At 40.5% G+C, this 16,166-nt stretch overlaps 1 protein-coding gene across 3 annotated transcripts in view; it reads right to left on the reverse strand.

The window, feature by feature from the left end:
* Positions 1–16,166, reverse strand: part of FYB1 (FYN binding protein 1) — a 132,099-nt gene that overhangs the window by 16,777 nt on the left and 99,156 nt on the right. For 2 of the 3 annotated variants that reach the window (XM_081131265.1, XM_081131266.1), the window contains exons 4-13: positions 15,752–15,798; positions 13,870–13,889; positions 13,397–13,428; positions 12,554–12,674; positions 9,781–9,940; positions 9,141–9,285; positions 5,107–5,129; positions 3,434–3,497; positions 2,481–2,618; positions 884–909 (exon numbers count right to left, since the gene is read on the reverse strand). In XM_081131265.1, coding sequence (XP_080987391.1) covers positions 884–909; positions 2,481–2,618; positions 3,434–3,497; positions 5,107–5,129; positions 9,141–9,285; positions 9,781–9,940; positions 12,554–12,674; positions 13,397–13,428; positions 13,870–13,889; positions 15,752–15,798 — 776 coding nt within the window. The remainder of the gene's footprint in view (positions 1–883; positions 910–2,480; positions 2,619–3,433; positions 3,498–5,106; positions 5,130–9,140; positions 9,286–9,780; positions 9,941–12,553; positions 12,675–13,396; positions 13,429–13,869; positions 13,890–15,751; positions 15,799–16,166) is intronic. The other variant, XM_081131267.1, reaches the window with a different exon arrangement.

Raw genomic sequence — 16,166 nt, forward strand, 5'->3', positions numbered from 1 at the left:
AAAATTATTATCCCATTAATACACTTAGAACACATAAAAACAAAAGAAAATTAAAACAAAAAATACATTTTTACTTAATTGATCATATTTCTTACATTTTATACCTACTCTTTGTGGAGCTGTTTCTCGAATATGTTTTGAAAATTACAGATTAAGACACAAGCTCATTATTTACTGAGTGCCTTACACTGATTCAATTTGATTATACTTTCAAATTTATAACTCAAAACAAATTAGATAAACAGCCTGGAAGAATATATTATCTTTGGTATTGGTTTGCTCTTTAAATTTATTTATAAATTAAAACAAAGTTTTTGAAAGCCTCTGAATATTCTTGTGAGACATTTTGTTCAAGAAAAAGAAATTAAAGATCTGTTTCAGCTAAAAAAAAAAATAAGCTGATTTAAATTGTACAAAGAAGAAACTTTCATATTTAGCAGTGGAAAATTTTCCAAATATAACATAAATTATACATTTTAAAAAATAAAAAAGTTAGATCTTGAAGGGCCTGGCGGCATCTAATCTGATTTGTTTTTAGAAATCTTTATGCAGAAGTCCAATATATCAAGCTCTGACCGAATCGGGGTTCAGGGGACATGGGGAATGTTGGTGTGCACCCCTGCCTGCTTGTTCCTTTCTTTATTGTGACCCTTTACCACTGGGAGGACTGTTTAAAAACCATCAATATTTAGAATTTCCCTCTTCATGCCATTTCATTGTTGAGAAACTGTGGCCACCCAAGGTGAAGTTACTTGACAAGGTTACACAATTTCTTATTTTCAGTCAGAACTTCAACCCAGATATTATGACTATATCCAATGATTTCTCACTACTCAATCGGCAAGAACTGAGGTATAAAATATAGTTAGTTTTCATCACTTACCCAGTTGTTTAGGAGGAGAAGGGAAACTGGAAAGAAAATGAGAACACAATTATAATCAGACTAATAGAACCCAGAAATGGGTTCCTTTTTCAAAGGGAGACACGAGCAAGGAACAGCCTGGGGCTGAGAGAGGCCAATCAATCTGCTGACCATCATTTCTCTCCGTCCTCCATTTCTCCACTAAGTCCAGTTTCTCTGCTTCAATTTGGAATTTAGCAAGACTTTTTTGAACTCCAATGTTGGTCAAAAAAGTCAAGAGTCAAGACATTCATGGTTTCTTCTTGCCGTAGCCATTGGGCCAATGTTTTCAGATTTGTTCTATGCGGTTGGGCACGTTATTACAACGAAGTAAATTAAATGGCCTCAATATTTTGGATTCACTGTGGCACAGCTCAGGCCAAAACTGTTTGACTCCAAGAGTAGAAATGCAGGATTGAATTTACAAAGGTCACAGGAATGCTTGTATGCCCGTGTTTCCCCAGTATGGACGTGTATGTCCCCAGCGGGAGAATGGTGAATAAGGGGGCATATCCACTGAAAAGAGTGAGGAAGCGCTTATTAACAGAAGTGATCCGAAATCAGCATTGGGGGGCATTTGGTGGCAACAGAAAAAGACCTTTGCTTTTATTCCTTTCTGAACTCTAAACACACACGCACTCACATGCACGCACATCACTGGAAGAATGGTGCACAGATTTACAAAAGTGTGAGAGGTCATTAGTTCAGATGATCCAAAATTAGAATTAGGTTTTGTGTAAATGGAGCAGGAAAAAACAACCTTGGCTCTTACTTCTAAGTAAGGACTATATTTGAGTAATGCTTCATCAAAAGAGGCTTTGTTATGTTTACTGATAATTTTAAGTGTCTGATTTATTGAGTGCTGTTTTAGTGTTTCACAAAAGGGTTGAATCATGTACCAGATGACATGATTAAGATCCTTCAAATACACATGCATGGAATTTATACTAAAGGGATGGAAAGAAAATTTATACATTAATTTTTATGTAGACAAACTGAAGATATTTAGGATGACTTTAGTATAAGATAAATATATAATTTAAATAGAATTAATATGTCACTACTGAGGAATAGAGTTTTAAAAACTTTAAATACTGTATTTAGAGAAAAGAAATTCCAAATAGTGTCCTTTATGTCTAGCAAATTAATTTTTAAAAAAGTATATTTTGAAGAGTAATCAATATAAAATATTATATAATAAAATGTGGCATTGGAATTTTGAGCTTTTAGATGTAATGTTACAGCTAAAAAAGTCCTATTAAGTGGAGCCTGTGAGTATGCGTGTGAGGGTGTGTGTGCGTGCACATGTATGTATATGTGTGTTTGTGCATGTGTGTAGGGAAAACAAAATATATCTTTGAATCATTTAATGTTTTTTAAATACTTTGTGCTCCTCTTACGAAAATGCATGAGTTTAAGGGTGAGACAGTAAATGAGGCTAAAACGATTAATTTAAAATAATATTAAAATTGTGTAAGCCTGCTAGAATTTGGTTATTGGTTATAAGGTATTAGTAGGATTTGATTAAATTAATATTAGTGTAGTTATTGTGCGCTGGATTTGGTTGGTTGGCTCTTACGATGAACCTTCATTATTGTCTGACTCAGAGTCTTTAGGTTTCTCTCGTATACTTTTCTTTTTGTCATCTTTTCCCTTTAAAATCTTCAAAATCCCCCAGGACCACGAGTTACTCTTCTCTTCACCCTGTGGTGTGGAGCTTAGGAGCATGAAGGCATTGATCAGAATGGAATAATCAGTGGAACACAAAGACACTGGGTGGACATTCAGATTTGTCATAATTATACTGCATTGCTCATTCAGGCAGTGAGTTACTCGTAGTCATCAAGATGATGCCATTCGACTTATAGGTCATGGGCTTTGAACACCGCTGCTGCTAGGTAAGGAGTAAGTTAGTTTTTTTCCTATGTGGTGAAATTTCTCTTGGTTCTTAAAATAGTAAGCTAAGTCAGGACTAAGTTTTCAATATTAATTTAGCTTTATTTTTGATTAAAATTAAGTTAACAGGCCTTACAATTTAAGATACACCATTTTGAAAGTTGAAACAGCTAAAAGGTGGGGTATTCAGTATTGGTTTTGCCACAGGTAGGAGATGGTCTCAACCTATTTGGGTTTCCTATGACTATGACTATTATACAAGGATAGCCATTCAATTGATAGACTCTTCAGAGACTGTTGTGAAGTAAATTATTAGTTGATAAATAAATGATTGAGAAACATTTGCAAAATAAAAACGACAACATCTGTAATTCTCTATCCCTTTTCTTTATCACTTCTTTTGATATAATTGTCCAGGTGTTTCCAAACAATCTACCACTTCATTTGAAGTATGGTGCAATTATACTTCCTGATTTACTATGGCTGTTAATTAAACATTGGAATCATTTTTGGTAATTTAATAAGGAACACTATTTTCTGCTTTTTATTTTAACTACAAATCAAAACTTCAGTAAATACAGTAAGTTTTAGTAAATACAATAATTTGCAAAATGGCAGTTCACTGATCATTCTTACCCATCATCAGCATCTTCCTCTTCGATCCCATCATAAATATCATCCGGAGGAGGTGGGAACATCCCTTCATTTGGATTAAAAGGAGAAAATATTCTGTTAATTTTGTAATTTGGTCATGTAACAGTCACTCAAAATTTGGTAATAAATATGTCTCATTTAACTGAACAAAGCGTGCTTCTTTCATAGCAACTATTTAAAGAAAAAATAATTTTAATCTCCAACTCTCACATAGACAGTAGGTAAATTGGTCTGTTGATTATTTTAACACCAAAAAACCCCAAACAATCCAATTAAAAATGGGCAAAAGACCTGAATAGACACTTCTCCAAAGGGGACATACAGATAGTCAACAGACATGTGAAAAGATGCTCAGCCTCATTAATCTTCGGGAAAATGCAAATTAACACCACAATGGGCTATCACATCACACTGTCAGAATAGCTCCATCAATAAGTCAACAAACAACAAGTGCTGGTGAGGATGTGGCGTGAAGGGAACCCTTATGCACTGCTGGTGGGAAGGCAGATTGGTGCAGCCAGTGTGGAAAGCAGAATGGAGCTCCCTCAAAACATTAAAAATGGAGCTGTTCTGTGACTCAGCAGTTTCACTTCTGGGAATATATCTGAAGAAACCAGAAACACTGATTTGAAAGAATATATGCGCCCCTATGTTCATTGCAGCGTTATGTACAATAGCCAAGCTATGGAAGCAGCCCAAGTGTCCATGAGCAGAAGAGTGGATAAAAAGCTGTGGGACATTTACACAATGGAATACTACTTGGCAGTAAAAAAGAAGGAATATTATCCTTTGTGACAGCAGGGATGGACCTGGAGAGCATTATACGAAGTGAAATAAGCCAGTCAGAGAAAGGCAAATACCATACGATTTCACTCATATGTGGAATCTAATGAACAAAATGAAATAACAAACAAAATAGAAACAGACTCCTAGATACAGAGAACAGGCAGCCGTCAGAGGGGAGGGGGTTGCGGGGCTGGGTGAAGGGGTTAAGCCCCCCCAAAGCCTCGTAGACACAGACAACAGCATGGCGATTAGCAGGGGAGAGGGAGCTAGGGGGAGGCAGAAGGGGGAAAAGGGAGAATAAATGGTGATGGAAGGAGACTTGACTTTGGTGAACAAACAATACAATATACAGTATTATAGAATTGTGCACTCGAAGCCTATATGATTTTATTACCAATGTTGCCCCGATCAATAAAAATATGTACAATGAACTTGAAATTTGACTTTTACGATGAAAATGTTAGCACTGCAAGGTATTAGTAAAATTCCCTTATTTTGCTGGTGCGAAGACAAGGAGTCTCTAGGAGTCACAGCTAAGGCGACCATATATGTCATCAGACAATCAAGTATACTTCTGAAAGGGAAGGGGGGTGCTCTAATAATTATGCCTATACAACTGGTACAATCAGGGCTGCCCTGGGTGCACTGAAAGCGGAGTAGCCTATGACCCGTAACAAATGGGAGAAAGACGTGAAATGCTCAGGGTCACTCTGTGACCAGGACTGAAGTCCCCGTCATTGGTCTCAGTCCAATGCTCTTTCTGCCACTTTACCATGCTCCTCATGAGGTGCAAACAAAAGCATCTTGTCATTAACATACATGAAAATGTGGACGACTTGAGACACTTGTGCTAAAAGTGTGTGGCTTACCTCCACTTCCACTCTGACTGTGGCTAGAGAAAAAAAAAAGAGACACATTAAATTAGTATATGAATTATTTACTTATCAGGAAGAGAAGCACATGCATGGAGCTGTGATACCAAAGAGAAATAATGCTCCAGTTAAAGATCTTAGGATGTTATATGTGAAGAGGGGAAAAAATTGTTCTTTATCATAAAAGATCAATAGTGACAAGGCCTAGTGGTAACAAGGCAAAATACAAAACAAAATAAACCTAATAAGAATACGTGAGTTTTTATACTACATAAAGTATTCAAAACAATGATACCGTTGGCTTCTAACATTTTCCCATAGGCAGTTTTCAGATTGTACATTATTGCATCATTCCACAGATGGACTTATAAAAAAAAGTATTATTCCAGGAGTCATATAGAAACATTATTGAGTTAAATTCAATTCTCTCTCAACATCTCATAACCACAGCATGTTACTCTTAGTAGCACAGCATCCCATTTTATTTTAAGACGGATAACATTTAAAAAGCGGGAATGTTCCTCATGGGCCTTTACAGAGTGGTCCCCGATGTTCTAAGCCCAGACCGCTTGTATTTCTTATTTCTCTGCCATTCCACAGCCCTATTTTATAATCGTCTGTTTTCTCGCCTGTGTTTGCCACCAGAATGGGGATTCTGTGGCAGCAAAGGAAGTGTAAATTATGAGAATGGGAACACCTCAGAATTCATCTGCTTCAGTTCCCTCCATCTGTAGGAAAGAAACGGACGCTCTGAGAAATTAACCGACTTCACCAAAGCTTTTCAGCGAACGGAAGCGCTGAGGGCAGGACCTCGGGCCCTGCCTTCCTGGGCGACGCTGTGTTGGCCGCACCCAGCTACACTCGCTGGACCCCAGGGTTGCCCTTTGGCTAATGTGCCTGCACCAGGCACCCATCTGCTGTTACAACCCTACAGTATAACTCTATAGTCATCTCTGATTCCTCGGCCTTGAAGGCAGATCGAAGAAATTAGTCCGATGCAGATCTACAGTTAGTTTGAAACTAAACAAAACCATTGCTAATGGAACTTTATAGAAAAACATGCTATATATGTCTTAATACATAAGCAAGTAGTTAACTTTTGATGAATTTAAGTATCGTCTGTATTTACATACTATTTTCACACTCATGTCCTCTGACACTTCCTTTGGAGCAAAAAGCAGATAGTTAGAGTTATGTGGAGGTACAACCTGGTTGGCCAACACTCAGTTCCCAAAGAGCAAGGTTATCATAATCAGGAGCAAAGCTGCCACACGTTATTTCATTCCTAGAGCAGTTCTTTAGCTTTCTAAAATCCTGTTTCGAATACAAAACACTGACCGGATGAAGTATAGGTAAGCAGAGGGAAAGTGTGAGAAAAGAGAAAGGGCCACCAACAAAAGGAAGGGGAAGGACTGGGAAACACACGTAGAAAAACTGTGCCAGGTGATGGAGGACTGGAATTTGCATTTGGAATTTGCCTTCCTTCAGTTTTCATGTTTATTCCAGAAATTGCCTTAAATGCGAAGAAAAAGAAGACAACTGCCAAAACCCGTGCTTTCAAGCCTCTGGCCTGCTCCGAGCCTGAAGTGCACGGTCAGCCCTCCCACCCCGGAGGGTCGGGAAGACGCAGGTGAGGAGTGCGGGACCGGAGGCATCTGCAGGAGGGAGGAGAGCAGGGAGCCTTATTCTCTCTTAGTCTTGCCAGGGCAAGCTGCTGGCTACCGTCAGCATCTTTCCTTGTTCTCAGGACAAAGCATGTTCTGTTATGAGATCCCTGCCAGCAGCAGCTGTAGTTTCAAAAACAAAATTTGTGCGGAAATTATGTCTCTTCTTTCATCTTCTTATTAAAAATGCATGAGAGGAATAGAGGCTAGTCAACGCTGTGGTTCTATACTTGTTTAAAGTACGGAGCATTAAAACCATACACCTCCTCCGGTTCCATTTATTACAGAAAAGACCCTCTGCTGCATGTTTACTAACTGGAGCACATCTTGTAGAGATGTGGTTTGCATGGACTTGATAAAATGGAAGAGGGAGTAGTGTTTAGTTTTGGGAAACAGTCACCTCTTATGGTTAAATGATGCTCAATTTTAAGAACATCTTTTTTGGTGGATTTATTATTTTTTATTGAGTATGTGCATCAGTGTATATATGCATTTATTAAGATGATTGCAGTTCTTCAGCCCCCAAATAAGAGAAATGTGTTTTTAAAAAAACAAGTAAAAGATAAACATACTATAACATGGTAATATATGTGGAAGGATATGTGTCCAAAAATTTCTGTGCATCTCAGACTATGACTTTTTAGAACTTCAAAGACCTTGAAACTGACATTTGCTGACTCCCAAAGTAGGTTCTGATGACTAGAACCAATTCTTGATCTGTAAACTCCAGGGTACGTGCTGCATGTTTTTTGTTTTTTTAAAAATATATGTTGCCCAGCCAGGCGTGGCTCAGCAGTTGAGCATTGACCTAGGATCCAGGCGATCAGGGTTTGATTCCCGGTCAGGGCACATGCCCGAGTTGTGGGCTGGATCAATGACTCTCATCATTGATGTTTCTATCTCTCTCTTCCTCTCCCTTCCTCTCTCTGAAATCAATAAAGATATATCAAAATAAAAAAAAATCTTTATTGATTTCAGAAAGAGGAAGGGAGAGGGAGAGAGAGAGGTAGAAACATCAATGATGAGAGTCAGTCATTGATCAGCTGCCTCCTGCACAGCCCCCACTGGGGATCGAGCCCACAACCCTGTCATGAGCCCTGACCAGGAATCAAACCAAGATCTCCTGGATCCTAGGTCAATGCTCAACCACTGCCCACACCTGGCTGGGCCATGCTGCATGTTTTGATACACATTTGTATAATGTATGGTCATAACATGGTAAGAAGGCATTGCAGGCTATAATTCATTTTGGAAAGACAAAACTGCCAGAGAGTAACACAACAGATTTCATTGAAGGCAGGAGGTCAAGACCACAAGAGGGAAATTTAATTCTTCATGTGCATAAAAGTATGTTACTATCTTGATAGTTCACATCTTTTAAATGGTTGATAATGAAAACGTTTTTTCTTTAAGATGTGAGCTGTGAAGAAAGCAGACCCATTTCACCTGGGTGAAATCTAGAACAGATCATGTTTTGGGGACCACAGCGGTGGATTCCCAATGCCACAGCATGGGCCCAGGAAAACAAGGGTTTCTTACTGGGCTGGACACTGCCCTTTTCCTTTTCTGCCAACTTGGAGGGACTGTGATGGTACCAGGAAGGGGAGGTACTGGAGGAAAGAAGGAATGAAAGGAGAAGGGGCGTGGAAGAAAGCACAAGGAAGGCCGGAGCTAGGGAAGAGAGACGGGGGTGTGGAGAAAGGAAGCAGAAGTCTGAGGGGGAAGAGCAGGTACAGGGAAGGAGTTGGCTCCTCTCCCCTCTTGGCTCCTCCAGAGAGGATGTGGTGTTCCCATCATTTGTGTGGGGGAGCTTCACCCTAATCTAGTGGGATGAATGGGCAATGGAAAGTTGGCCCCTTAGTTGATATGCAGGGATCATAGGGAGTTGAGTTTTTACCTTCATATTTTAAAGAGCAAAGTAGAGTTGCAGTGAAAAGCATTCTTTTATTTTGTTATATGTTCAACTAAGAGCAACAAATGTATTTATACTCGAAGATTTCAGAGGAAAAATTTTATATTTCTTAGAACTAAATATTGTACGTCATGCCTATATTTTACAAAATTATATTTATTTTAGGCATCATATCCCTAAGGTCAAGTGAATGTTATAGGACGGCATTTTGGAATGACAACACATTTGGCAAGATCGGGCAAATGGCTTGTTATTTTTCAAGTAGCATTTGATACGTATAAACAAAGAGTAAAATAAAAACAGGAGTTTCAAATGCCCTTGCACCCACGTTGGAGCTCCTGTACCGGTAATTCAGTCTAGAGGTAGAGAGCAGTGGGAAATGTGGAGGGGCCCTCACCTCCGTAATCCCCGGCGAGCGGGCCGCCTGACCTGCTCACAGGTTGCCTTGCACATACCTGCTGACCTCGTCTTGCTCTGCAACATCATCGTAAACTTCTTGGTCGTCTTCGGCGGGTCTTGATGGAATAGGACCGAGAGAGGTTTTCTTCCGTTTCAGGGAATCGTAGTCGATCTGTACCGCAGTTGTTTTAATATAGCCATCTACCAAAAGGGGAACGATTCGTGCTCACGTGACTGCGGCTTCAATGGTTTAAAGTTGTGAATAAATCAATCGCGCATCTGCTCTTTAAAGCGGCCCCTTCCTTCCTCGCTTGCAGCTCTGATTTATAGGCTTCCCGTTTAGACACCCGCTTGGCTGCGCCCTGTCCAAGTTTTCTGCTGTGTGGTTTGGAGGAAGCCTGGAGGCTGTTTTCCAGATTCCACGGTGACTCGCGTGACCCATTCTCTCCCTTCTAACGTCGCCGAGGAGCCTAATGCCCCCTTCCCTCCCCGGAGTAATGTAACCGTGTGCTCTGTTCCCGGCTAGAAGATAACACCGTGAGGCCAGGGTGGAACCGGCCTGGCATTTTAAATCTCCTTAGCTTTGTCCACCCTGAACTAAACTCCTAACTTAATGTTTATGAGCAGCTCTGGAAAAACGTTTCATTTTGGCTCAAAAAGATGGTGATTTGAAGTCAAAGGGCAATTGGCACTCACATGACCCCCTGGTGGTTCTGCCCAACCATTTCCCCTCGGGGTTGTCGGTGATGCGGATTATTTCGATTTGCTCTCCTTGCTTGACGCTCAGCTCGTTCTTCCCGCCCTTGACGTCACAGCATGCTCGGGCTTGATGGAGGACTTCGACGGGGCCTGTTAGCTGCGCAGGGGGAGAGAGGAATGCGGCTGTGAAAGCCCGTATGCCCACAACTTGCCAACCTGCTTATGCCCAACATTACAGGTCTGAACTAGAAACGGAGGCTGGATGTCATGCCTGGTGACTGTCCTTATAGCAGAAGCTGGGGACATTCGCAAGGGCCAGGCAGGACCAGCGCAGAACAGGGGCATGTCCTCGGGGTCCAGGAGAGAGAGGTGGGCTGTGGACCTTCGCGACGCTGCGAAAGGCTTGCAGAAGAAGCCTCTGAGAGCCCTGGCCAGTGTGGCTCGTGGTTAGAGCATCAGCCCTCCCGCTAAAGCGTCTGGGGTTCAATTCCTGGTCAAGGGCACGTACCTGTGTTGCAGGTTCGATCCCCAGCCCCGGTAGAGGCGCATGTGGGAGGCAACTAATCGATGTGTCTCACATTGGTGTTTCTCTCTCTCTCTCTCTTCCCTCCCTCTCTCCCTTTCACTCTCTCTTAAGGTCAATGGAAAAAATATTCTCAGGTAAAGAGTAACAAAAAGAGGGGAAAAAAGAATAAAAGCAGCAGCCACTAATATCTGAATTCCACTTACGTAAGACAGTCCACTCTGGGCACTGTGTTTCTATGGGATATGCTTGGTTGGCAAAGGTTTTTTCTCACATTGCACTGAAGTTATTCTGCTGGCTCTGTAGAAGAGCTAAGGGAGGGGCGGGGGATGTACTTGTGGGAAAAGCATTTTCTTTATTTTTTTTTTAAATTCTGTGGTATTATGTCTATGAATGTGGAGTAGACATTACCTGCTATAAATAAAATAACATTTTAGAAATAGCTTTGTAAATTTTAAAAAAAAGCAAAAACTGTTCTGAGGTTTTAAAAATTAATATCCTGAACAGTACAGTGGCTTCTTGACAGCAGGGGAATGATCTAGTTGAGACCATGAATCCTAACGATCTAATTTCCTAATCTTAAATGGATGTCTTCTAAGACAGAATTTCTCGGATCTTTCAATATGCAAATATACCTCGTGATTTTTGAAGAAGCTTTGCCTTATTTTATTGAACTTATGATGCTATGAATTGTGAGACAAATTATTAGGCCACTGAGAAAGAAAGCAAACAGCTTAATTTAAATTACAATGCACCACTAATGTCAAGGTGCATCCTAATTTCAGAATCTTAAAATGTAAAATATTTTATGTCAGAATTAAGGGTGTATGGTACTATGCAAGAGTTCTTATATTTATTTAATTTATTTACTTTAATATCTATTAACATTTTGTGGGAGGAATATAGCTTGTGAAGTCCTAGTCTTAATAAGCTTTTGAGTTCATGTTTAGTGGTATGGTTCCCACACTACATTGTTCTTACAAAAATTGTTACTTGAATAAATGAGTGAAACAAAGCAAAACTGATTTCTCCAAAAGAAAAACAGAAAAAACTTCTCATAATTCCTTTAAAACTACAACCGTCTCTTCATAAAATGTGTACTGTGAAGATTTTCATTTAAGAAATGAGTTTTTCATATTTTCCACTTGAGAAATAGAAATGTTGGTAGCTATACATTCTGTAAGAGTAAAATGTTTTAATATTCACATTATAATCTTAATTTTACTTACATATAGTAAGATTTTTCAAAATTTAATGAGAACCTATAAAAGATATAGTGCTTTATGTGCACTATTTTATTTAATTCCACAGCAAACTTTCGGGGGAGGTGTCATTTATTTTCACCTTAAAAAATTAAGAATCTGGGGTTCATAGAAGTTTAGTAATATACCCATGATCACAAAACTCACAGGCACAGCTGGGACTTGAATCCACATTTGCTTAACTGACTAAGCTTTACATTTTCCCTGTACCATGTTGTTGAACTTTTGTTTTAATATAATAAATATACTGAGAAGTTACATATAAATCAAATTTTTGTCATTCAGGCTATGTAATAAATGTTTCAGGGGAATTAAATGTTGAAAGAAAGCGATATGAATCCTTTCTAAAGCGAAGAATAGCCTTGTCACTTACTCTAAAGTATAGCTGACGTTCCAGACCCACACGGATGGGCCACGTCATCGAGGACGGTGTAGCCAAGAGAAGACAGCCTGCGAGCGTAGTGTGGGCGGTAGAGAGCGATGTCCCACAGTGAGAACCCAGGGGCGAGAGGGGACAGGGGAGCGGGCCAGGCAGAGGCAGAGAGGAGAGACAGCGGGCGGCGAAGGCCGCGCACCCGGCTCGCACGCAGGAGGCAACGGAAGCCCGGGCTAGAGGCCCGCAGGCCCAGCAGCTCCCAGAAACTATTCGGAGACAGGTCTGGTTCCTCCCCACACGCCTGTGGCCCTGGCACCACTACAGCACGTGCCCCAGGGCCGTGCATGGCCCAGGCTCCTAGTCCAGGGGGATGCACACGAGTGTGTAAGGAGGGGAGCGGCCACCAGGCCTCTGAGTCACCGAGTGACGCCCGCTCAGGATAAGCCAGCGCTTTCTCTTCCGATTTTATCCCGTTACATTTTTCGGGCAGGGACAAGGGAGTGTATTGGACAAGAAGATCTGTCGTGAGGACAGTGACTGCTTAGAAAGCCACCACCGAGTAAACCTCCACCGTGTGAGGTTTCGAGCGCGCTGCCGTGGGGCTCTTACTTTAAACTTCTTCTTGATCTCCTGCTCTTTCTTCTCTCGCTCCTTCTGCTCCTTCCTCTCCAGCTCCAGCCTCTTCTTCTCCTCCTTTTCCCTCCGCTTCTCTCGCTCCTTGGATGCTTCTCTGTGGACAGACATGGTTGGGCTGTTGCATCAGCTGCGGGCTCGAGGGGACTCGGCCTGCTCACGATCCCAGGGGCCTCTGCCCCCCCCCCCCCGGGGGACAGTGTCTGAAGCCTGGATGAAGGAGGGAAGCCGGGGTGCTCCCTGCGCCTGGGGGTGCGAGCTCGGTCTGAAAACCTGGAGGAGGTGCACGGTGAGGATCCCTTCCGAGGGCTCTGCTTCCCTTATAGCCTGGGCCAGCGAGCGGGGGCTGCTGTCTACAGAGGCCCTGCTCTGCTGCTTGTCGGCAGGAACGGAATCTCTCTCTCCCCCTCTCCCCCCTTCCTCTCTCTCTCTCTCCCCCTCTCCCCCCTTCCTCTCTCTTTCTGCCCCTCTCCCCCCTTCCTCTCTCTCTCCCCCTCTACCCCCCCTTCTCTCTCTCCCCCCCCCCCCGTCTCATGCATGCACTCACAGGTACAAGAGCACCTGCCTGCTGTTGGTCTCTCTAGAGGCAAGATTCTGCTCTCTCACCCAACAGCATTTTAACACAGTCCTCTGTGAAATCCTAACTAGAAAAGAACTTCTAGTCCTTTGTATTAACATAAAGGTGACCATTATGTGTCAGTCATTTGACCAATAAAGATTTTCCCCCTTAATGTTGACTATCCATCCACTCTCCCTCCTACAAATATCATGCTATTCATCTTAGAAGGAAAATATCATAGGAAAAAGTGTAACTCATACATGTCTTCATATGTTTCTCCATCACTTTCTTCCTGTCAAGAAAACATGAATAATAATGAATTTTAATTATTCAAAAAGGGAGTGTACACATAGTACATAGATCGTGTATTTAGTAAAACAAGCATAAATTTAAGTGTATGTAAATTTGGCTTGTTTAATATATTACTTCCTTTTTAGAGATAGACTATAAAAGTAAACCCTGAAAGATTTCATGTTATATCCTGCTATATAATTCAGATGTGTAGCCAGACTTAAGTTTATATTCAGTGCCATAAAATTGCTATAAGTCGAAGTAATGATTGGTATTTAATATCTCAAGCACTTTACATGAACTAAGATCATAAATGGAAAAATATCATCTTTACTCATAAGAATTTTCATTTGTTGGTTTATACCAATAGAAAATGAATACCAATAATTGTTAAATATTCTGGTTACAGCAATATAATATGAGAAGGAAAAAAAAAACTGACCTCATCTGGATTTCCAGCACCTAAAGGGGTTAAAAAAAGAATAAAATTTAACATACTGTAATTAAGAAGCACTTTAATGCAGGGTTATTAGATGTAATACAATATTCCACACAGTTCATAATCAAATAAAACTTACATTTAATCAAAGATATAGAAGTATAAAATAGCATATGTGGTTTAGATCCTTACTACAGCTTTTTGATACTTGTAGTTTAATTATAAAATCATTTCATTGGCTTTCATAAGACAATGAAGACACCCTTTATTCTCTTTATGAAAGGAGCCCACATTTGCTTTTGTGGGCTTGTCTGGAACAAAGGTATTACCAGAAAATCACAACTAGTTTGCACTTGCTGACTTACTTGTTCCCAATGATTCACTTTCATGTATCAAACAAATCAAGTTAACTAGATTTTTTTAAACAAGATATTTTACTGCTCAAGTGTTCAGTAATATCACCTAATTACCAGATACTAAGACATGATCTAAAACACTGATAATAAAAACAGTGTGGTGTTGGTATAGAAACAGACAATGGGATAGAGAGCTCAAGACAGATATATAAACTTACATACACATAAGTGTAGTGCACACACACATAGAGCTGATATGGTATAAAGGTGGCATTACGAGTGAAGGAGGAAAGGGTAGATTTTAGAGTATGGCAATGGGAAAACTAGCTCCATACGCGAGGCTACAAATCTGGATTTCTACTAATTCCTCAAAGGTGGGCTGAAAAAAGGTTAAAGATCTGAAAATAAGGGATGAAGTTCATAGAAGAAAATAGAAGATAATTTTTTATTTCCTAGTGATATGATTTCTTCGATAAAACTTATAAAGTATAAGTTGTGAGGTAAACATGAACAATTTTGACTGTATTAATATTTATTATGTTCTGTGAAGGACAGCATGGGCTAAGTTGATAATGAACAGAATGAGGGAAGGTATTTGCAATGTCTGCAGCTGACATGGGATTAATATCTGGAATACAAGGAACTCCTCCTGCAAGTCAACCAGAAAAGAACACCAACCTCAAGAAAAAAAAGAGTCAAAGGATATAAACTGGAAACTTCCCAGAATAGGAAACACAAAGGCAAAAAAACAAATGAAGTACTCATATCCTTGAAGTAAGCAGAGATATGAAAACAAAGCCTCATTTTATACCTATAAGACTGGAAGCAATTGGAAACCTGAATAACACCAGGTCGGCATCTTGGAACCTTCCTGCCCTGCTGATGGACGGGCACACAGATGCCGATCTTCGGGAGCGCACTCTAGTCCTACCCGGTCCAAATGAATGTGCCATGGCTTCGGAGCAGCCCATCCACTGCTGGATATGTATCTCTAAAAGAAGCCTCTCAGAGGGCCACATGGGGCAAGAAGGTGCCCTGAATTTTCATTTGTGGTACTAGTGAGTTGGAGAGAAAACGTGAATGCACAGGATGCGTACCGTGGAGTGCTGAACGTGCACACCATGAGTGCACACCGTGGAAGACTTGTGCAGTACCGAACAGCAACAGGTGAAGTATAGTACACACAGCAATGTGGATGGGTCTCCCACACACATGATGTTGAGTGTGAATAATAAAGTGAGTTCTAACATAGGGTCCATGTAAACTGAAATATATAAACACATGGAACAGTATGCAAAGAATATGTACAGACACATACACATTAAATACATTAGACCAATTGTCTCTGGTAAGGAAAAGAGAGGAAAGGGAGTGGGCCATGGAGAGAAATTGAATAAATAAATAAAACCAGAGAGGAGTCTTGCACGGATCAATGGTGATGATGACCCATTAATAACCCCATGAGAATGATTAAATTTCTATAATATGAGGTAACAAAAAGATAAATCAAACATCTTTTTGCCCCTTACCATCAAAGTGCACGACACCATCTTGATTTTCTTCATTGACAGGGCTTCTGGAAACAGAAAGAAGAAAAAGTGAAAAATGGAACCAGTAGAGGCTCAACTTACAATAAAAAAATAAAAAGGGGGTATTTTTAAAAATTATTCTTTTCTCTTTAGTATCTGCTCTCATGTAAAACTTCAGAAGTCATTAGAATAAGCTTTAGCCTATATTTATGCTGCTACTGATGCAAAAAAAAAAAAACACTGGAGAATTGGAAAGCTTGAGCATTCCATTCACAGTGAGCACATACAATGAATCCCTTGATTCAGGGCAGCAATAGGTTTTTTGTTAAAACAGCAGTATATCAAGAATTCAGTTCTGGGATTCTGAAGGCATTTGATGGTTTTATAGTATAGATGCTCGGGAGAATTAGTTCCA

This window comes from Miniopterus schreibersii (assembly GCF_964146895.1).
Source record: "Miniopterus schreibersii genome assembly, chromosome: 3".
Taxonomy (NCBI): Eukaryota; Metazoa; Chordata; class Mammalia; order Chiroptera; family Miniopteridae; genus Miniopterus; species Miniopterus schreibersii.